This window comes from Peromyscus californicus, unplaced genomic scaffold (genome assembly GCF_007827085.1).
Source record: "Peromyscus californicus insignis strain IS unplaced genomic scaffold, ASM782708v3 Scaffold_20__1_contigs__length_68692818, whole genome shotgun sequence".
Lineage (NCBI taxonomy): Eukaryota > Metazoa > Chordata > Mammalia > Rodentia > Cricetidae > Peromyscus > Peromyscus californicus.
In genome coordinates this window covers 48289586-48312506 of record NW_026294503.1, presented here as the reverse complement: position 1 = coordinate 48312506, position 22921 = coordinate 48289586, and the positions used below count along the sequence as shown (strand labels likewise).

The following is a 22921-nucleotide window of genomic DNA, read 5'->3' as shown; positions in this document are numbered from 1 at the left end:
CTGGGATTAAAGGTGTGTGCCACCACCAGCTCTGAAAGTCTACTAAAGTAGACTGAAATCAAAGTCAATCTGGTAGAAGTGTCGAGGAATGGGGTTCGGGGAGAGAAATGGAAAAGGCACCCAGGTCTGAGAGAAGAGGATGCACCTAGGGAGTGGTGAGGAAGAGGAGCCGGGGCAGACAGGAAGCAGAGAGAGACAGAGAGGGACCCTTGAGGATCTCCCTCTGTGCCCTACTTCCTCTAGCTAAGCCCTACCTCCTAAAGTTTCCAGACCTCTCCAGATAGCACTGCCAGTACAGGAACCTTTATGGAGAAGATGGGGTGCTGGTGCACATCGGGGGGACAAGTATGTGAAGGCAAAAGGTCAATACACCACCTTTTTTTTTGAGACCAGGTCTCTCTATTTAGCCCTGGATGGCCTAGAACTTGCTATATAGACCAGGCTAGCCTCAAAACTCACAAAGATCCTCTGCTTCCCGAGCGCTAGGATTAAAGGGGAGTAGCCATACCTGACAGGGTCTCTCACTGAACAATGAGCTCCTTGTCTCCATAGGTTGACTGGCCAAAGAGCTCTGGACATTCACCTGTCTACCTACCCCAGCGCTGGGGTTACATATCCACCTGGTTTTTATGTGGGTACTAGGGATTGGGGGATCAGAACTCAGGACCTAGTGTTTGCATGGCAGCAAGCCCTTATCAACTCCACCATCTCTCCAGTCCCAGAGGACACTTTATATCCAGCCGTATCAGAGCTGGACACTACACCCTGGGGACAGTGGCTGTCCTCGAATGGGCAGAGGCCTTACTCAGACTCAGATGTGCTTTGTGGTCTTGGATGAACCGTGCCTCCTAGACCCTCAATCTTTCGTTTCTGCCAGACATCTCTAAAGCCCCCACCCACCCTGAGCCGGGTCTACTGTGAGAATGTACTGAGCTGGTTTAAACAGAAGCCGAGCACAGGGTCTGGCTTGGGGGAGCCCTCAGCGAAGAAGGCAACCATTAGCATGTTAGAGTTACTCTTGCTCGGTCCCTTTCACCCCTGCAGACACCTGCGAAGCGGACTGTCTGCGGAAGCGTGCCGAGCAGAGCCTGCAGGCCGCCATCAAGACTCTGCGCAAGTCCATCAGCCGGCACCAGTTCTACGTCCAGGTCTCGGGCACTGAGTACGAAGTGGCCCAATGGCCAGCCAAGACCCTGGAGGGGACAGGGACATGCGGCATAGGCCAGATACTACAGGATGGCAAGTGTGGTGAGTCCCTGCTCACGGACACTGACTCTGTCCCTCCTGACCCTGGTAACTTAGTAAACAGCAGTGAGCATACAGGGACCACAGACATGTGGCAGGGACAGACTGGCCTGCCAAGGAGGAGAGCGTAGTATTTGCTGTCATCGTGGCCATTTGGAGCACACTTCCTCTCTTCTGGTGCTGAACCAGGCACGTGATTCCCCACCATAGCCCTGAGAAGAGGGGACAGGACAGGACAGCACAGCAAAGTCACAGAAGTGAGGCATGAGTCCCCGGGGACCAGACTGGGCCCCCTCTAGTCTGCAGTATGGTTCAGGAGAAGGAGGTGTGTGAAGATCTGGGAGGCTAAGCCAGGGCTGAGAAGCACAGTGTTTCCTGACCTCTCGGGGTACCAACTAAGAAGTAGGGAGACCAGGCCCAGAAAGCTGTAGGAGAGGGTTGGAGACAGTAACCACAGCCAGACCCAGGCAGTCTCCCATGGGAACGGCCTGTGAGAGGGAACAGATTCCGGGTCAGCACAAGGCTTGGGTGGTGGCCCTCCGGGCAGAGTCCTAGTCCTCATGGTAGACAGTGAGCAGGTAAGTGTACACGGAGGCAAAATGAAGCTAAAAGGGCAGGGCCTTGCAGCCACAGATGCAACTCTAAGTCCCACATGCCCTGGGTGAGTGACCCTCACTATGTACTGTCTCCTTGATGTTGAATACAGGGAGGTGACCATGGAAGGAAGGCTAAATGCTAAACGTGGGACGGAGAGGCCTGGAAGCAGGTGTCTCACCATCAGGAGAGGAGAAGGGTGTCTAGGGAGAGCTTGGGGAGAGGGGGCTCCAAGGGTGCGGCCACTCAAGCCTGGAATCACCCGCTGATCCAGGAAGTCGAGGAAGCGGGGGCTGAGGAACATGCAGAGACTTCCCACCCTGCTCCCAGGAAGGTGCTGGAGAACCAACCTCAGGAGCCCCAGACAAAGAACATGATCTACACATGTGCATGAGTTCCAGGAGGGACAGTGAGGGCCTTGGTGATATCATTCTCTTCCTTTTCTGGGAATCGTTGCCAGTTTTCAGAAACCTAGTCACACAAAACAGAAAATGGGTATATTCCAGCTATGGACACTGTGTAGCTCCCTGTGTGCATACTCTCTCCCCTCTCCTTTCCTCCGGCCCCCCTCTTGTCTGTGTGTCTCTGTATATGTGTGTCTGTGTGTATGCATCATGTGTCTGTACATGTGTGTGTATCTGTTTGTCTGTCTACATCTGTATGTCTGAGATGAAAATGCAGTCCATACCCATGCATCCAACTGGGCAGTCTTCCTCAGCCTCCCTTTACACATTTGTACTCTCACCTCTGGCAGTGATGAATGTGGCTCCCTTTGCCCCAGTCAGCCCTTTCCTTATGAACATCTTCAGTGCCTCTCAGCAGCCCATTGCCCTGGCTCTCCACTGCCCTGTATCTCTGCAGGACTCCACAATAGTCTGTTCACCACCAGACCCTCTCACCCAGCCTTCCGCTGGTCCCCAGGTTCTGCACTGTGCTGTGTCCTTGAGTGCCAGTTTGCCCAAACAGGCAGGAAAGGAAGAGGTCGTTTGGGATGGGAGGGCCTGATAGAGACATCGAGGGGACAGGGATGTTGGGTAAAAGACCAAAAAGTCAGGCTGAGGGCAGGATGTCGGTCAGAGAGACACAGAGGTCCCAGTGGAACCCAGAGACCAGCTGTGGTGAAGGGCTGTGTGAACCACTGTAAGAAGGAGCAGCAGGGTCCAGCTTAGAGGGTCCTCACAGATGGCTGCCACCTGGGTGATGCTCTCCACTCTTTTGAATAGGCTCTTAAAGCCCCAGGGATAAGGGCTGTGTTCTAACTACACACAGGGGGATGGCCCCCAACCACTGTCTCTCTCTCTCTCTCTCTCTCTCTCTCTCTACAGTATCCTGTGCACCTGGCACTTACTTCAGCGGTCAGCCAGGCCAGTGTGCGCCGTGTGTGTCGGGAACCTACCAGGACATGGAGGGCCAGCTCAGCTGCACGCCGTGCCCCAGCAGTGAAGGGCTGGGTCTGGCTGGTGCCCGCAATGTATCCGAATGTGGAGGCGAGTGTGGCCCACCTGGAGGGGGAGGGCTGGGTGGAGACAGGTTCTGGGCAGGACCCACCATCCCCTCATGAGGCTCCCAGAGAGAAAGCAAATGCCACGTACAGTTGTTATAAACTGCGACTTTGTCCGAAGCTCTGCCCTTTCCAAAGCCACACGGTTTCCACATGGTCACCACTCACAAGAAAGGCCTTACGGTGTGCACATACAGTCATGGGCAGACCAAGGTGTGGCTCGTAACAGAACACACGAATGCTTAAGTGACACTCCAAGGTCTACTAGATGCTCACTCAAGCCGGGAGATCGACTTTAGCCAGAACTTCCTCTACATAAAGAACTCAGAGTGTTGTTTGCCCTGTTAGTGTCTGAGAAGCCAGTTTTCAATTTTCCAGAGGCAGTTGTATTAGCATACAGCCCTGCCATTTACTGCCCACCCAGCCCCCTCGGCACCGGCACCGTGGATCAGAGTTCCCCATAGGCCTCTCCTGCTGAGCCCCGCTGGGCTCACTCTAGAGAACACACACCAAGGGCTCAGCCCTGGAAAGGCATATGGTCCGGGAGGGTGTGTGAGTAGAGCCCTGGAGGAGTGCAGACCTCTGAGCCTTCTCCAGGACGAGAGCCCAGGCCTCAACAGAGCCGCTGTGGCTGCCAGCTACTCCCTGATCCTCTGCCCGCACCCAGGAATGTGATCCCCAGGAAATGGTAGCTATAAAAGCACAGGGTAGCCATGGGAGGGAACAGTCTCTATGTCAATAGAAACTGAGAATCTCAGGACCTGGGTCAAGAGGACATTAAACCCACTCCACATCAGAACACCTGTGCCCACGTTTCTGAGGGACTACTGAGCTCAGGATGGCTTTCCTGTGGTCCTTCTTTGTCCCAGTTAGGCTTTTGGTTCTCAGAGACCCTCCCCACCCTCCTCACCCCCCCCCCACCCTCCTCACCCTCTTCACCCTGTCCTGCTGAGAGATTAGACAGCACCAGCCTAAAACCCTGGGCTATTCCTTCTATGAGCACCTGAGACCTGCCCCTGGGAAGCTGGGGCAGGAAGCCCCAAACACACCTCCTCCTCTGTACCCCAGCTTGACAGTGACCTGCCCCTGAGAAGCTGGGACATGAAGCCCCAGACACACCTCCTCCTCTGTACCCCAGCTTGACAGTGACCTGCCCCTGGGAAGCTGGGGCATGAAGCCCCAAACACACCTCCTCCTCTGTACCCCAGCTTGACAGTGAGGCCCTTTGCTCCTTACTTAGCCCCATCCCATGCTGCCGGTGAGAGATGGGAAAACAGGCTGGCAAGGCCACACAACGAACTGTTAGCCTCAGGACCCAGAGCCTGGTGTCCCCAACCCAAGTTGCCCATTCTTTGTTCCCACCCACCCCGGGGTACCTTTTCCAGGGAGGACAGGGTCACCCTCTCATAGCCGCAGCACCCCTCCTCCCCTACCTGAGCCGTGACTTCTGACTTCCAGGCCAGTGCTCTCCAGGCTACTACTCGCTGGATGGTTTCAAGCCTTGCCAGGCCTGCCCCGTGGGCACATACCAGCCCGAGCCTGGGCGTACCGGCTGCTTCCCCTGTGGAGGTGGGCTGCTCACCAAGCACACGGGGACTGCCTCTTTCCAGGACTGTGAGGCCAAGGGTAAGGAAGGGGCCAGCTACTCAGAGTCACACTCCCTGATACCGCATTCTCCTTCACAAGGCTAACCCCAAAGTCAGAGGAGGGAGTCTAGAGACTCCAGCAGTGGACAAGGGTGACCAGTACCATGTCACACACCAGAGAGACGGCAGCTAGACTCAAGCACCGGAAGTGTCAAAAGTGGGGGGGGGGGGGGGTACCAGCACGTCAAGGGAGTAGGTGGGCTGCTTAAAGGGGAGAGAGAGGAAGATGACGGAAAAGAGGATGATGGGAGAAAAGGAGAGGAGATATAGTCAGGGCAGCAGTAGCAGAGGGGCCTCACAAGGGCAGCCTCAGCCACCAACCTCCAGGCTTCCCCTCTCCTCTCCCCCACCACCATCCCCTCCTCACTCCCTGACCCTCCCCTCCAGCTCCCCTGCCCTGCTGGCCCTCTGTGACCCTGTGCCTCCAGCCAAGGCCAGGTGGCTGGACCCTCAATGCCACAGAGCCTGCCATGGGCAGAGGGTGCCCTGGGTCCTCTCCCACTCGGTTCCAGGCAGAGCCCTGCAGCCCCACCCTTAGCTCCGCTGCCCATTCGCTTTGTAGAAGTGTCTGGGGCAGCTCTCCACGCCCCCTCCCTTCCTGCCCTGACCCTCTCCAGTCACACTGTCTCCCCCACTACACCCTTCAAGTAGGTTTGGTCCTTACATCATTGCTGATTGACTGGAGCCCCACACCTCCTCGGTGTGGACAGCGCACCCCCTAAGCTCTTCCTCGCTCTCGCCATTGGGCTCACTTACCCCATAATGGTGAGAAAAATCGAAGAGGCCCTTTGGTGAGGAGGGTCTTAGGAGCACAGGGGTTCCACTACCCTTGCCTGTCAGTACCCTACCCACATGTCCCCTGCAGTGCACTGCTCGCCCGGCCACCACTACAACACCACTACCCACCGGTGCATCCGCTGTCCTGTGGGCACCTATCAACCCGAGTTTGGCCAGAACCACTGTATCACCTGTCCGGGCAACACCAGCACCGATTTTGACGGGTCCACCAACGTCACACACTGCAAAAGTAAGTGTCGCTCTTAGCAGGAGGGAAGCTGGGAATGCTGGGTAATGAATGGGGAGGGGGCAAGTGAGATCTGACCTCCCTTTATGAGAGGGGACCGCTGGCCCCAGGCAAAGCAGGGGGAGGCGGGGGCTGCCCATGCTCTGCCCACTCTACAGTAAACATGACCGTGCCACAGTTGATAATCCGATGCATGCTTGACACTAGCTGAGCCTTAACCCAGGCTAGACCCTGCTCTAGTTTCTGGGTACCCAGGGTAAGAAAGCAAACTCCGCCTGCACATGGCCGGCTGTGAGGCGGCTACCGAAGAAGCCTTCAGCTGTACAAGGCGCACACCACCTAAGCCACCACCTGGCACCATACAAAATCCAAAAGCAACAGAAAACAGGGAACTGAGCATGGACCAGTGTGGAAGGGCTGGAGGAGGACCTGATAGGCCTTGTGGGCATCTGAGGGACTTGGGTTCCAAAGGAAAACATGGTATAGACAACTTGGCCTTTACCTACCAGCCCCCAGCTCTTGGCACAGCAGTCTTTGGGTATAACAGGATGCTGAATTAGGGCTTTTACTCCATTTCTGAGAGATTTTGTTGCTGCTGCTGCTGTTTGTTGTTGTTGTTTTGAGGGTCTCTCTATGTAACTCTGGCTAGCCTAAAATTAGCTACGTAGACCAGGCTGGCCTCGAACTCACAGAGATCCACCTGCCCCACCTGCCTCTGTTTCCTGAGTGCTGAGATTAAAAGTGTGTGCCATCATGCCTGGATACTTCTCAGAGTTTCTAGTTTTCACACTTCCCCCAATAAGTTCTTAGTTCCTCCCCTGGCTGCTGGCCACATCTGGAACCACCCAGAAGCCTGAACAGGTTGATAACAGGTTGATGGTTTGGTCACTCCTTTGTCCAGGACTGTCCCCAACCTTGCCATGTCACCCCCTCCCTGCATCATCTGTCAAACACAGAAGAGGAAAGATTAATTAAATATTATATTTAACTGAAAAAAAATAACTTAAAAAATATGTTTTAAGGAAGGTGGGGAAGCCAGATGTGAGAGAAGATTCTAGAATACTGGAGGCAGAACTGCTTCTCAGAAACTTAGATTAGATTAGGTCTCCCTGTGTAGACCAGGCTAACCTAGAATTCATAGAGATCCACCTGCCTCTGCCTCCCAGGTGCTGGGTTTGAAGGCGTGTGCCACCATGCCCAGCTCTCAGAACCTTGGAAGTGAAAATGCAGAGAAAATTTACCAGTGTTTACTATTTATAGTCAACTTCCTTTGAAGAGCTAAAAGTGGTAAGTTCAAAACTAGGAAGCATCTGGCTCATAAAATGTTACATCACAGGGGGTGTGGCTGCACACGCCTTTAATCCTAGCACTCGGGAGGCAGAGGAGAATCTCTGTGAGTTCGAGGCCAGCCTGGTCTACAGAGCGAATTCCAGGACAGGCACCAAAACTACACAGAGAAACCCTGTCTTGAAAAAAAAGTTACATCTGGCCTCTTTAGATGAACAGCTTAGTTGGAAAGAAAATAAAGAAGCAGGGCAGGCAGCACACACCTGTAACCCGAGCACTCAGAAGACACTGGGGCAGGAGGATCTCAAGTTCAAAGCCAGCCTGGATTTCATAGTGAATCCTGTCTCAAAAGGTTGGGAGGGAGGATGGCTCAACAGGTAAGGCACTTGCTGCCAAGTCTAAGGACCCGAGTTCAATCCCTGGGAGCCACACAGTGGAAGTTGTCCTCTGATTCAATGTGCAAACCATGGCACATACACACACACACACACACACACACACACACACACACACACACACACACACGAGCAAACAAATGTACTCATTTAAAACGAAGAGGCTAGGGATGTAGCTCAGTTGGCAGAAGCCCTAGGTTCCATCCCCAGCACCACATAGACCTGGCTTGGTGGCACACACCTGTCGTCCCAGCACTTGGGAGGTGGAGGCAGGAGGATTGGGAGTTCAAGGCCGTCCTTGGCTACATATCAAGTTTGAAGCCAATCTGTACTCCATAGGACCCTGTCTTCAAAAAGGGAAAAGAAGTGAAGGGAGAGCAATGGGAAGGTTGGGTCTGCTGCTGTCCTCTGTGTGGTCCGCCTGATTCTTTCTGCACCTTCACCCCTGCAGTGCCTTGCCTCTGGTGGGCCAGGCCACTGTGCCCGGTGCCCGGAGGGATTCAGTGGCGCTGAGGAGTAAGTGTCAGGAAATGCAAAGGGAGGCTTCATTTGACCTTTCACACCTGAGATACAGCTGGGATGTGAGGCTAGCTGGCAGCAGACAGCCTACAGAACTCCTAGGGTGATAAAAGCCGAGACACAGAGTGGCCTGTGCTGGGTGAGGGAGGCCCATGAGAAAGAAAAGCCTGGGCCGGGTGTCAGGGAACTCAATGGTATCAGCTGAGGCCAGGATCCCCCTCCCCAAGCCCCGTGGGTCAGCACAAGGCCTAACTAGCTGGCACAGGAGCACCTGCTGGTCCTGCCCTGCACCTCTACTGCCTGTGAGGCTAGAACATTCATGCAGCCAGCCTGACAAGTCCTTTGACCGTGGTACCCACAGACCAACACTGTGGTGGCGAGCTTGGTGACTACACAGGCTATATCGAGTCCCCCAACTACCCTGGAGACTACCCAGCCAATGCCGAGTGTGTGTGGCACATCACGCCACCCCCCAAGCGCAGGATCCTCATCGTGGTCCCTGAGATCTTCCTACCCATCGAGGACGAATGTGGCGATGTCCTGGTCATGAGGAAGAGTGGTATGTTCTGGGTTTGGGGCTGGGACCATAAGAGCAGACAGCCCACATGTCCATGCCCTTCTCCAGATTGGCAGAAGGGAGAACTCCGAAAGCAGGTAGCTCCAAGGTCCCCATGAGGTAGGAGAGAAGCCCACTTGAGCCAGGCCGAAGAACTAGGCCATACAGAACTCTAGAGAAAGGTCATGAAGGCTTAGGGTTACCCTGAGATGGGCATCGGGACCTAGTCGATTCTGGTCTCAACCTTGCTATTAGCCGGTCCTTCTAGTTGTCCAGCCAGCTGCAGTACCCGATCCCCACTTCATATCGCCACACCTCCAATGAGACCTGGGAGCTTCCTCCTATTCCATAGGCTTCTGACCTCCCTCAGGGGCTTAGAGGAGCCAAGGGCCATCCAGACACACATAGAGATGCCTGGGCTAGCCCTTCCTGAAGCCCTCGCTGTTCACCCTATCGGGTGAGGGAAGGATGGGAAGGGATAAACAGAACAGGCCTTTAGCAGGGATGGAGGAAGTGCATGCCTGAGAAAGCCCTGCAGGGACCTGGCTCTGTCCCCAGCATTCTGTCCAGGGACTTTCCTGTCACTGGGTGGTGGGCACCCTTAGGAATGAACTGCAATTCAGAGTGTTAAAGGAGAAGGCCAGAGACCCAAACAGGCCCAAAACTACACCATTGGTCTAGAGCTAGACCATCCACAGATAGAAAGACAGGTATGGGGGGACGGGGGTAACCTGCCATAGGTCCTATGTAGCTTTGTTGCCTGGGCACTTAGTACTTGTTGGCTGGCTGATAGGCCAGAAAGCCCCAGGGTACACATGGGGGATTGCAGCCAGGAGTGAGGGGCCCGCCCAGCTGATCAGAGCTCAGCCTGGAACTCCCTTCTCCATCCATTCCCATCACTAGCCACCCACAGGCAACTCTCCTGTGACTCTCAGGGAGGCAGCCCAGAGTTTACCCTTGTCACTCAGCCTCAAGGGAGAGGACTTTCTAGACCTGAGCGTCCGGTGGCCTTGGTCCATGCCGACTCATCTCCTACCCCTGTTCCTCTTTTGAATCCCCCCACTACAGTCTCCTGTCCCTGTCAGAGAGGAGCCATGGGCCTGAGGGAGACAGAGACTGTAATGGGGGATTTCAAAAGAGTAACAGGAACGTGGCGGGAGGAAGGAAGCAGGGGGGAGACCTTATGGGCAGGGTGAGGAAACAGGCCTCAGAAGGTTGGGGCGAGCGGGACCAGGTGAAGGGCAGGGCGGGACAGAGGAACAAAGGGGCTGGGTGGTCTAGTGCTAGAGACTGATGAGGAGATGGGGGAGGCGAGTGGCCTGAGGCAGTGGGCTGTATGGAGACCTGAGGAGGTCTGCATGCTTGCAGCCTCGCCCACGTCAGTCACCACCTATGAGACATGCCAGACCTACGAGCGGCCCATTGCCTTCACCTCCCGCTCCCGCAAACTCTGGATCCAGTTCAAATCCAACGAAGCCAACAGCGGCAAGGGTTTTCAAGTGCCCTACGTCACCTACGATGGTAAGGCACCACCGTCTTCTCACAGCCCACCCCAAGGCCTGGCTTGGGGACTCAGGAATGAGTTGTACATCCCTGCCTTAGCCAGGGCACAAACCCAGAGACAGAACTAAGGGCTAGGCGATGTGGAAACCCAAGGGGTGTGGGGTACAGGTGAGAGAGGGGACCATTGGTGCTGTCCATGGGCTTCACAGAAGGTCCTGCCCCACCAGGGTTTGCAAGGTTAAATAGGGGCAGCTAAGCCACCACGAGGACAAAGCAGGTGGAGGGGACCCCAGAAGCAAAGGCCAAGAGACAGCGCTACATCCAGCCACCACCAGCTGTCCAAGGCGGGTCCAGGGAGCTGGGGAGGGCAGAGGAGGGAGGTGTAAGGTCTCAAGCCCCCCCACCTTCCCTCTCCCTGCTGGCCGGCTCCCAGAGGACTACCAGCAGCTAATCGAAGACATCGTACGCGATGGGCGCTTGTACGCCTCGGAGAACCATCAGGAGATTTTGAAAGTAAGTTTTTTTTTTTGGAAGGGAAGCCCTGTGATTCTGGGAGAATGGATGGAACCATCCCTGCCCTTGCCCTGGACTCCTGACCCCTGGAGAAGGCGTGGGAGGAGGGTGTTGGGTCAAGGGCCCTGACACAGGACTGGGTCTGGACTGTCTGCCACCCCCACCCTCCTAGTCCATGAGGTTTGAAACAAGATGGCTTCTAGGGAGATGGGGACCAAGACCTAGTGAAGTGCTCTGACTGAAGTGCTCGGTCTCACTCTCCTGTCTGTGAAACGTGGGCGGTTCTACGATCAGTGTCTAAAATCAGTGGAGTCGACCCACTGCCACTGGGCTTGGACCCCTTCCTTCTCATCCTGCCTACTGCCTTGAGAAGCAGGACACCATGTCACAGAGGGCAAACTGTGACTGTCACACACACACACACACACACACACACACACACACACACACACACACACACACACAGGCACTAGCCCAAGGCCCAGAGGATCCGGCTCTCACTGCATGGAACCAGTCCTGGGGATCAGCTTGGGCTTGGTGAGCCCTGACTCAGCCTCGTGATGGTAGTTCCCTCAGCCTTGGGGTTCGAGAACAGGAATGGGGCTTCGTCCCCCTGGCCCACCTCACTCAGCTGTCACCATGCTTTCTATTACACCACGGGGAGCTGGGTGCTGTGATGGTTTGTGCCAGCAGGCACAAGGTTGACCAGCTGCCCTCAAGCTCCCGGATCCTCCAGGAGCTAGCTAGCATTTGCTGTAGGCAGAGACCAGATCCCCTGCCTGCCCTCTGTCTTACAATGTCCCTCGTGTCTTACAGGATAAGAAGCTGATCAAGGCCCTCTTTGACGTGTTGGCACACCCACAAAACTACTTCAAATACACAGCTCAGGAATCCAAGGAGATGTTCCCTCGGTCTTTTATCAAACTGCTACGTTCCAAAGTGTCTCGATTCCTGCGGCCCTACAAATAGCCAGCCAGCTGTCCTGCTTAGGGATAGTGGGAACCAAGGAGGAGGGGAGTGTGCCTTCCCTCTACAGCAGGAGCTGAAAGGAGGCTCCATGGGCCTCCAGGTTGCCTTGGGCAAAGCCATCCGGCCTGTACCAGTCCGTGGAAGGCCTAAACCCAGCCCAGCCCCCTTGGGGGGGTCTGCCACTCCTGTGTGGAAACCCTGCTTCAGAAAGCCTTCACCAATCCTTTGCCTCTGTTTCCCAGGACACCTAGAGCATTCTCTCCTGAACCACCTCAGTGGGCCTACCTGGGCAGGACATGCTGTACCCACCGTGTGGGGAACAGGACTGCTGTGCCCTTGCCCTGATGTGTTAGGAGAGAGGAGTGTGGCCACTACCGCAGGCTCTGGGAAGCCTAAGCCATTGTCACCCACAGAGGGCCAGGCCAGGAGGGGTGTGTAGAGGCGCCATCTGGGGGGGTGTTGATAAGCTTATGCCTGTGGAACCGCCACACCCTGCTAACTCCTCCAGCCACAGGCACAGGACACCAAGCCAGGTCATGGGGCTCAAGGGACTCTGTGAGAGATGGAAAGGTCCTCCAGGAGAGGAATCCATGGACTTGTGCTTCGCCTTAATAGAACGTCTAATGAAGTTCTATATATATATATATAGATATAAATATTAAATATATATACTTCTCTGTGTGGGCGGGGTACTTTTGAAGGGCTCTCTTCAGCAGCTGTCGTATTAACCACTGTTGCTATTTAATTGCTGGCCTCCCCCAGTGATTAAACTGCACCTCCAAGCACTTGCCACCGCTGTGGGGGGGAGGCCAAGTGCCCCCTCCCCCAGCCTGGGGAGAACACAGGCATGCTTAAACATGCGGTTGAATGTGACTTCTAGGGGGGTTGGACTAGGGGTTGGACTAGCATTGACTTGGGGGGGGGGAGGGGGGACTTCACAAGCAGCATCACTGCCCTCAACAGAACGCAGTGGAAAGCAGCCACTCCCCGCTGGGGTACTGGCGCTCACTGACTCTGCACTGTGCCTGCAGGTCACCAGAAACAAGGCCTTCCTCAGGGATTTGCAGGCTGTGCTCAGAGAGAAGCCCCAGCTCTCTACTGCTCCGGGAGGAGACAGCAAGGCCCAGAGAGAGGAGGCCTCCGTGGCGGAGGCTGTCCGAGCCTCCCTGATGCTTCTCAGTCTCTTAAAGAGAGGAACCCCTGTGTGGCCAAGCTGCATGGCATCCCACTGGCTGGGGGTCACCCCCTCACACAGAGATCTTGCCTGTGCCTCAGACTGCTTGCTGCCAGCTGTCAGATACACACAGAAACTGGTCTGTATTTATCAAATTAACAGATGTTATAACTCGGAGGAACGTGGTGGAATCTCAAAACAACTCCAAGGTTTCCTGGTCCCCATCCCACCCTGATGACATAATTGAGCTGTTTCAGAAAACGTATGTGGCTCACCGAAGACTGAACAAGCGTGTGGGCAAGTGAGCCAGGCCTGGAGAGTCACAGCTTGATGCCAAGGCACAACAAACTCATCTGAACTCCCTTGGAACTCAGGGACAAGTCACTGCCACCACAACAGTCCACAAAGCAGAAGGGATCACCAGCAGCCACCACTCTCTTGTGGAGGGAGGGCGGCAGGTGGACTCTGTGTGCTTGGTGGAAGGACAGGGTTGGGGCCTATTGCCTTTCTGCAGTTCACAGTCCTGCAGCCCAGCTGTACCAGGGAGAAGCTTCCTGTCTTCCTGTTGGACCACTGGTCATCCCCAGAGGGACCAACGTCCCCCAGCACGAACCCAGCAACACTCACCCTCTCCAGGAAAATGAAGCAAACAAGGACACATGGAGATACACACTAGGAGGGAATGATGGGAAACAGCTCAAGAAATTATGGTGTCCAAGAAGCTCTTCAAGGTGTCATCTGCAAACTGGAGAACCAGGAAAGCTGGCAGGATTCAAACCAGAGACACCAGAAACCGGTGTGGCCATTCTGAAGGCCTGAGCCCAGGGCACTGTGTTGGTTATCTGTCCCAGGTCCAGTGAATTTGCCCTCCCTCCAATTTTACTCCCCACCCCACCCCAATCTACTGAAGGACGCCACCAACTTAGGTGAGAAAGGGGCTTTCCCCTAGCTCCTGATTCATCCACTAATTTATCTTTTCCAGAATACCACTATCACTGCCCCGCCACACCATAAGAAGCATTTGGGGGCTCAGCCCTGCTCAGTTACGTTGACGTATCAAATTAACCAACCCACTGAAGGGCTTCAGGTTTAGTTTTTAATCTTCTCAAGAACCAGAAAACATCGGAGTTCTCCGGTTTTCCTGAGTCCTGCCTACAACTCCTGAGGGGCTTTTGGCAGTTGCCACCCCTGTGTCCATCAACACACCCAACACCCAACTATTTCCTCTCTCCAGAGTGCCCACCCCACTGTGGCCACATCATGTCCAGTGTCCCCTGAGGAGGAGCAGGTACAGTGCAGGCCAAGTCCCTCATTCTCATGTTCAAGCCCTTTTGTAGCTCTCATCCCCGTCCCCCCATAAAATAGCCCCCAAAGCCCTAGCACCTGGCAAAGGTGGAGAGGGCCTGTGTCTCCCAGTTTCCGTTGGGCTTGGTCCTGCTCCTGGTAGAGCTCTGCACCCGAGGCAACCTGACGACCTCTATGGAGGTGAGAGGGAAACCAAGTTGTCCCCTGGGTTCTAGGAGAGGGTCACCATATGAGACCTGGAATTAGAGGCACCCCAACGGGACACCCAGAAAGCCTTCCTGACTTGTGTTCCTGGCACCTCTCAGCACTTAGCTTGGCAGTACCTACCTGAGGAAGGACAGCAACCTGCCCTGAGGGTCAGTGGTCAGCCCAGCCCTCCACTCGTGGGCGGCAACAGTGTGGCAGGTCCTCGGCCACTCAGAAAGGGCCTTTTAATTGTCCTGGTCATTTGTACTGGGTCCAGAGCCTCGAGGCTGTGACCACACTACCCTTCTCACCCTGGCTCCTTCCCCAGCTCTCACGCAGCACAACCACGGAGTCCCTGTGGCCCCCAACACTTGTCACACTGGCTACTGGTGGCGACCACTGTCCCCAACTCTGGCTCCCCCCAGTGCAGTCCATCCTCACTTTGAGTGGTTGCAGATACTCCAAGATGAAGACCTTGACCACCTTTCCCCTCTTGACAGCTTTTTAGTTTGGAACACGCAGATGAAATAGAAGCAAAATACAAGGCCCCAGATCTTGGTTCAAAAGCTCTACTAGGGAACCTGCTCACCCACCTCTGCCTTCTACAAAAGGAGGCCCCGGCCGGTCGGGTTTGGGGTGGACCCTAAACTGACATGTAGAAGCTAAGTATCTTCCAAAGCTTCCTCTCATCCCCACCCCCAGCAAAAAAAAAAATAAGGGCCTAAAATGAGTTGAGTCATTCAGCAAACATTTACTGGGTACCTCCTGTGTGCCAGGCTTCTAGAAAGACTGACTGGGGAACAATATGAACACAACATCCTACCCAGGACAGCAGCCTTGCCCCATGCCTGCTCATCTGCTACGTGACCTGGAGGACAGGAGGGTCAACGCTTTCTTCTAGCCCCGGGACTAGCCTAGGAAGTGGGCCTGACCTGGCAAGCACTGTACAGCTTTGCTTCACCAAAGATGCACGGAGTGGTAACTCAGCCCTTCTGCTCAAGCAGCCAGTGCCCAGCGGATGCCATGCCGACTGAGGCTGAAGGACTTGTGAGCGAAAATGTCTGTCAAACACGGAAGCAGGACAATTAGCTCCTCTCCAGGGCACGACAGCACTGGGTGGGCTTTGTCCTGCTCAAGGTACCATGTGGTGGTCGGTGGGGGGGGGGGCGCCTCTTCAGGGCCCAGGTGATGTGGCACAGCCCATGCTTTCTCCCCCAGCACCCTGTTCAGACAGCTCCCAACAGTGGGTCTTTGCTGGCTGCGGCCTCCCCAGCCTGCACCCAGCCATGCCAACGCAGAGGCCTGGATGGCAGTTCTGAATGTCTGCACTCCCACGACTCAACAGGGAGCAACAAGGCACGGGAAATTCACAGTCCTTCAGTCTCAGGCCAGACACTAAGCTGAACCCCCTCTGCCCGGGGCCCCAGCCCTGGGCACTTGACTCTGAGAGACCAAGTAAAGTGCCCTAAGTGAAGAGTGAGAGGCTAGAAGAGTTAGTGTTGATGCTGGTGACAGCTTTCTTCTTTACGCACAGTCGGAGAAAGGATGAACTTGGCCGCTCTTGGGTAGCAGTCAGGGTCCGCATCAGCTAGACATGAACTGTCACCACCACTACAGTGCTTGCACTGACCCAGAGGCCCTCGGCCCTACACGTGAGATGTATGTCACACAGTGCATGTCAGCACGAACAGGGGAAGCAGCCGGGCTTTCAAACAGATGGTCAGAAACCATGGTCAGAGCCATGTGCAGCCAGAAGCCGTCCACGCTGCTCTGGAGACGGACGCACTCCCGAGCCCCAGCCTTTGCCCCGGCCTCCAAACATGCGCAGTCTGTCCAGGCACTGGGTCGCAGTCCAGTGCCTGGACAATATCCACACTGACCAATATCCACGTAACCGCATTTGCCTTCCAGCAGCCTCAGATAGTCAGAGCTTTTTCTCTACCATGTTTCCCCCTATGCATGTAATTAAACACTTGTGGGAATCACTTTAATAATAAACAGGAAATGAGCCTAAGTATTGTCCACTTCTCATTTTCTTTAGAGCTATGACTGGGGGTATGGGAACAGCCATTGGAATCCTGAAAAGAAAGCAAGCAAGAAATGAGGGCCTTGAACTTTAAAAGCTCCTGTCTTCAGACTCCATGTTCGATCCTCAGCTCAAAAAAAAAAAAAAAAAAACCAAAAATTTTTTTTGGGACAGGGTTTCTCTGTGTAGCCCTAGATGTCTGGTCTTGCGATGGCAAAGATTTCTTAATTATTTTTTGTAAAGGTTTTATTTTACTTAGTGTGTGTGTGTGTGTGTGTGTGTGTGTGTGTGTGTGTGTGTGTGTGTGTCTATAATGTCAGAAGATGACTACAGTGTCTAGAGATGCCAGAAGAGGATGTCTGAGATCCTGGAGCTGGAGTTAGAGGCGATGTGGATGCTGGGAACTGAACTCAGGTCCTCTGCAAGAGCACTACATACTCATAGGCACTGAGCTATCACTCCAACCTGAAAGTTTTCTGTTTTTTTTTTTTTTTTTTTTTTACTTTATATTTTATATATGAGTGCTCTGCGCGTATACCTACATGCCGGAAGAAGGCACCAGATCTTATTATAGATGGTTGTGAGCCACCATGTGGTTGATGAGAATTGAACTCAGGACCTCTGGAAGAGCAGTCAGTGCCCTTAACTGCTGAGCCATCTCTCCAGCCCCCAAAAGGTTTCTTTTTTATGCTTTAAATTTTTTTTTTGGGGGGGGGGTTGGGGATTTAGCTCAGTGGTAGAGCACTTGCCTAGCAAGCGCAAGTCCTGGGTTCGATCCTCAGCTCAAAAACAAAACAATTTTTTTTTTTTTGAGACAGGGTTTCTCTGTGTAGCCCTGGCTGTCTTGGAACTCCCTCTGTAGACCAGGCTAGCTTGAACTCATAGAGATCCTCCTGCCTCTGCCTCCCAAGTGCTGGGATTAAAGGCGTGCACCACCACTGCCTGGCTTATGCTTTGAATATTTTATACCTGTGTATAATGTATCTTGATCATATCCATGCCCCTCCCAGCTTCAAGTCCCCCTTTGCCCCACCTAGCATATCTCCCTCTCAACTTCATGTCCATATGTATGTATGTATGTATGTGTGTATGTATGTATGTATGTATCCCATTGAGTCCAATTGGTGCTACCCATATGTGCATGGGTATGGGACCATCTGCTGGGACATGGGCAGCTCTCAAGTGACCATACCTAAAGAAAAGCAGCTCTCTCCTCCCCAGCAGCCACCAACTGCCAGTAGCTCCTCAGGTAAGGGAAGGCAGAGCCTCTGGTTCTTCTCCCGATCCATGCTGGAGTTGGAACTGGACTGATCTTGTGCGGGGGAACCACAGCTGCCGTGAGCCTGTGTGTGCGACAGCCACGCCACGCCCAGAAGACATCATTTCACACACACACCCCCGCCCATCCTCTGGCTCTCACATTCTTTCCACCATCCCCTCCCCCACTTCCTCGGGTGTTCCCTGAACCTTGGTGGTGGGGAGGTTTCTAGAAATGTCCCATCTGAGCACTCAGCAGTCACTTATCCCTCAGCATTTGGACAGCTCTGAGTCTGCATTCACTGCTGCCCCAGTGCAGAAAGCAGCTCTTGATTATGGCTGAGAACAAGACTAAGCTATGGAGGTGAACACAAAGATCCAGAAGGCAGTTTGACAATGGGCAACGCAGCAAGGCCCGTCTTGAGAAAAAGGAAAAGGGCCTGGGAGATGGCTCAGTGGGTAAAGGGTTTGCCTGACAGGGATAAAGGCCGGAGTTCAGATCACCATCACCTACATAAATGCCCACCTTGTGTGAAGACCCCGCCTGTAATCCCAATGCTCAGGAGGTGGATACACGGGGATCCCTGACCAAATCAGCAAGCACTGGGTCAAAGTGCATATGCACCTGTACACACATGGACATGCACACACCATACACATAACACATATGCAAAAAAAATAAAGGAAAACAAAAGTCCCTAACATAACTTTTTCAGATCTCAAAAGCAAACAATATTAATTCAATGAAACATACAATCCTGTCTGATAATGAGGATTTTTTTTTTTCCCAGACAGGGTTCCTCTGTGTAGCCCTGGCTGTCCTCACTCTGTTGACCAGGCTGGCCTCCAACTCAGAGATCTGCCTGCCTCTGCCTCCCGAGTGACTTTCAAGCTGAGCCGGAAGAGTGATGAGAAGTACCCAGGAGTGGGAGACAAGGGCCCTGTGTAGAGAGCCGAAGGATGAATGTCTGCAGCCAAAGGCCAGTGGGGAGGACTCTGGGGTGAGGGGCAGGAGAGTGGCAAGGAGTCTGGAGAGGGTACAGGACAAGGGCTGGCAGAGTGGTGGAGGATTGTGGGGCCATGTGGGGCCTCCTCTTTAAGAAGAGTGAGGCCAAGCGGTGTTCAGACTCAATCTCAGCAGGGAGAGACTGCTTTACTGGAACAGTGAAGGGTCCCAACTTCTAAGGGATGAAGGTTGAGCATGTAAGTGAGGCCGAAGTAAAACCGCTGAAATGACCACTCCACGGGGTAGTTTTTGTTTGTTTGTTTGGTTTGTTTTTTGTTTGTTTGGTTTTGGTTTTTCGAGACAGGGTTTCTCTGTGTAGCTTTGTGCCTTTCCTGGATCTCGCTCTGTAGACCAGGCTGGCCTCGAACTCACAAAGATCCACCTGGCTCTGCCTCTGAAGTGCTGGGATTAAAGGCGTGTGCCACCACCATCTGGCAACAGGTAGGTTTTTACTGTAGATGTGAGAAAACCAGGCAGAGGCATCTAGAAGAGTCCAGAGTAGCCATGGCTACCTCTGGGAAAGGAGGGCAGAGAAGGGAGTAGACTGGCCACAGCCAGAGCTATCTCTCTCAGGAGCAGAGGTTAAAAAAAAAAAAAAAGGTCAGGAGCAGAGGTTAAAAAAAATGGGTGGGGGTGGGGGGATGGACCCTGCCATTATAAAGAGGGGAGTAGCTGCGGGGGGGGGGGGGGGGGGTGAGCTGTAAGCTGGAACGGCCCTGGGAACTAGCATAGTAGGGAAATGAGCAAGGGTCAGGAGGCTAGCATGGAGCTGTTGATATTTATAAGGGGTACATGTTACTAGGGACCAGAGAAGCCTTGGAGGTTAGCTTGGGCTTTGATATATAACCACCGATACATGGCAATGGAGAGCCAAAGGCAAGGGAAGATAATGGAAGCGGCTCCTTTGGGCAGGCAGAAACCTGTTTCCTGAGGAATGCCGCCAGCAATCCTTCTATAGTCACTGCTTGGGGGTCTGGGACCTAACAGTGCATTTAGAGGTGCTAGGGGACGCGTGTGTGTGTGTGTGTGTGTGTGTGTGTGTGTGTGTGTGTGTGTGTGTAGCTACCAGGAAGGTACAGCTATTTTTGTGGTTGGACGGGAAGCAAGGTAGGTTGTTTTTTGATAGCTGGGCATATTGTTTCTGCAGGCCGAGTAGAATGGTCAGGCTAGAGCAATTCTTTAAGGCTAGGGGCTATAGCCTAAAATAGCATGGCTCAGTTCCTCATGACCTGAGGCTATTACCCAACATCCTTCACGTGAGTTCCCAACACAGGCCCAAAGCAGCAGGGTCAGGAGACCATGGTCTGCAATCGTGACTGAGAACCAAACTAAACGAGGTTTTGCTTGGACCTTATGTGACATACTTAGGTCTTAATTTTGTTCTCACCTTTACCTTTCCATAGACAAACTTATATATATATATATATATATATATATATATATATATATATATATTACTATTATATAGTATATATACTACTATATATACTATATGTAATACTACATAATAGCAGCATAATAAACCCAGCAATTGATTATGAGTCAGTTGAACACAAATCACATTCACAACATAATGAATTAAGAGCACATTGCTAAATAAGCTTCCTGTCTGTGGCAGATCTTAGGCACACATTATTGTTGCTTAGAGTTTTAAAAGGAATCTTTCATACATTCTACTCTTTGTCTCACAAATTTCTGGGAGTTTCGATGTTACACAGCAGTGAGAGCTGGCCAACGTAACAGAATTTCCAATGACCTTGGACAGCAAACCATCTTGTACAGAGCAAGAAAGCAGACGGGAGAAAAGAAGAGAGAGACAAACGTGTACATGTTACAAAAGGCATTGCCTCCCTCAAGAGTGGAGAGTGAGTAAGGGGCTACCCTGTTTTGTTCATAGAGATACAAGGACACTTAGACACATTTGCCAGAACATGGCCCAAGGGACTGTTCCCAGGGATGGGAGTTGCGGCACCTCCTCTCTTAGTCAGAGAGCTGACAGGACAGAACAGAACAGAAAGGAACTTTTAAATCAGAGGCCAGCCAAGCCTTGTAGCAGGCCCCCATACCTGAGCACAACTGACGCCATGATGGAAGTACCATTCAGGCCATAAACCTCAGTACGTAGGCAGTCACCACCCGCCAAAACGAAAGCAAAGACCTAATCCATCAAAGTCCATAACTCTGGGAGAGTTGGCTTCTGTGGTTATGCTTCTGTCTAACTATTCCTGTTTGTTTGTTTTCCAAGACAGGGTTTCTCTGCATTATAGCTCTTGGCTGTCCTGAAACTTGCTCTGTAGACCAGGCTGGCCTTGAACTCACAGAGATCCACCTGTCTCTGCCTCCTGAGTGCTGGGATTAAAAGCGTGCGCCACCACCGCCTGTCTCTGGCTAACTCTTCTTGCTAACTGATGTATGTCAACCCAGGATATGGTTTTTGTGCTTAAAAGCTCACACTGAGAAAGGATTATACTGTGATCCTGAATATCCACTGTAGGCACGGGCGACCTAATAAAGACTTTCTATGGACTTAGACCTGTGTCTGAGTAGTCTTCTCTGGTGGATACCCCACAACACCATAACCTGGGAATGAGAACAGACTAGAACAGAAAGCATTTAAAAACCGTAGTCCGGCCAGGTGTAGCAGCTCATGATTTTAATCTCAACACTCAGGAGTCAGAGGCGAGTAGATGGATCTCTGACTTCCATGCTAATTATCTAATCTACATAATAAGTCCCAAGACAGCCACTGACGGTACAACAAAAACAAAAACAAAAAACAAAAACAAAATCCAAACAAACCTTAAGCCAGAATCAAGTGATTCAATTTGCTAGGTAAAATTGAGGGAGGGTTCACAGGGAGCCAGGAAGAAGTGACGGATGTTTCCCAGTCCACCCACCCCCCGGTGGGGGAGGGGGCAGACAGCCAATAGTAAGCTATGTAACTGGAGTACCAGAGTTAGTGATACCTGCCACTCAGAAGCCAATCACCAGGGACAGGGATCGAATCTTCTAAATTGTGCTTTATTCACAGAGTCAGAAATCAGAGAAGGCAGTGGATTAACACCTTAAATGGGGCTGGAGAGGTGGCTCAGTGGTTAAGGGTACTGGCTGCTCTCACAGAGGACAGGGGTTCAGTTCCCAGCACCCAGATCATGGTTCATAAACACCCATAACTCCAGTTCCAGGGAATCATACACCTCCTTCTGGCCTCCACTGTTGTGAGGTAATTCCACCAGAGAACATACACAGACACTTTTTTTTAATGATCCCTTTTTATTTTTTTTTATGCACCTTGATGTTTTGCCTGCATGTATATCTGTGTGAGGGTACCTTATCCCCTGGAACTAGAGTTATAGACAGTTGTGAGCCGCCATGTGGGTGCTGGGAATTGAACCAGGGTTCTCTAGAAGAGCAGCCAGTGTTCTTAACCTCTGAGCTATCTCTCCAGCCCCACATAGATAGTCTTAAAGTTGAATGGCAAGTCTGTATTGCTGACTGGCAGCTGTACAGGGAACTTGCCCAAACCATGCAGCCCCAATCTCACAGTTCTTTGTCTCTTTTATGCACAAAAACCACATCCTGGTCAACACACTTCAGTTAGTAAGAGGCAGAAGTACAGAAACCAGAAAGCAAGGTTAGGATATTCAGGGACTTTCCTGGACCCTGGAACTGTGGGTCAGGTCTTTGATGGATTAGGTCTTTGTTCCCATGTGGACAAGTGTTGGGGCCTGCCTCTCACAGAGTGTTAGTTGTGCTGAGGTCTGAGGGCCTGTCACACCACAGGCACCAGGCACACCCAGGGTACCATACACGCATGCAACAAAACACTCATACACATCGCCGGGCGGTGGTGGCGCACGCCTTTAATCCCAGCACTCGGGAGGCAGAGCCAGGCGGATCGCTGTGAGTTCGAGGCCAGCCAGGTCTACAGAGCGAGATCCAGGAACGGCGCAAAGCTACACAGAGAAAACCCTGTCTCGAAAAACCTAAAAAAAAAAAAAAAAAACACTCATACACATCAAATAAATCTACTGAAAAGATTTAGAGCTACCTTGAATCTTTTTTTTTTTTTTGGTTTTTCGAGCCAGGGTTTCTCTGTGTAGCTTTGCGCCTTTCCTGGAACTCACTTGGTAGCCCAGGCTGGCCTCGAACTCACAGAGATCCTCCTGCCTCTGCCTCCGAGTGCTGGGATTAAAGGTGTGTGCCACCACCGCT

The 22921-nt window shown here is 52.8% G+C and overlaps 1 protein-coding gene across 2 annotated transcripts in view; it reads left to right on the top strand.

Moving 5' to 3' along the window:
- The window catches only part of Scube1 (signal peptide, CUB domain and EGF like domain containing 1), a 130798-nt gene extending 114367 nt beyond the window's left edge, over nucleotides 1–16431 (top strand). For both annotated transcript variants that reach the window (XM_052748495.1, XM_052748494.1), the window contains 8 exons: nucleotides 1045–1248; nucleotides 3165–3326; nucleotides 4799–4966; nucleotides 5852–6013; nucleotides 8573–8770; nucleotides 10136–10288; nucleotides 10704–10783; nucleotides 11600–16431. In XM_052748495.1, the coding sequence (XP_052604455.1) occupies nucleotides 1045–1248; nucleotides 3165–3326; nucleotides 4799–4966; nucleotides 5852–6013; nucleotides 8573–8770; nucleotides 10136–10288; nucleotides 10704–10783; nucleotides 11600–11752 (1280 nt within the window). In that variant the 3' untranslated portion in view covers nucleotides 11753–16431. The remainder of the gene's footprint in view (nucleotides 1–1044; nucleotides 1249–3164; nucleotides 3327–4798; nucleotides 4967–5851; nucleotides 6014–8572; nucleotides 8771–10135; nucleotides 10289–10703; nucleotides 10784–11599) is intronic.
- The last annotated feature ends 6490 nt before the right edge of the window (nucleotides 16432–22921 follow it).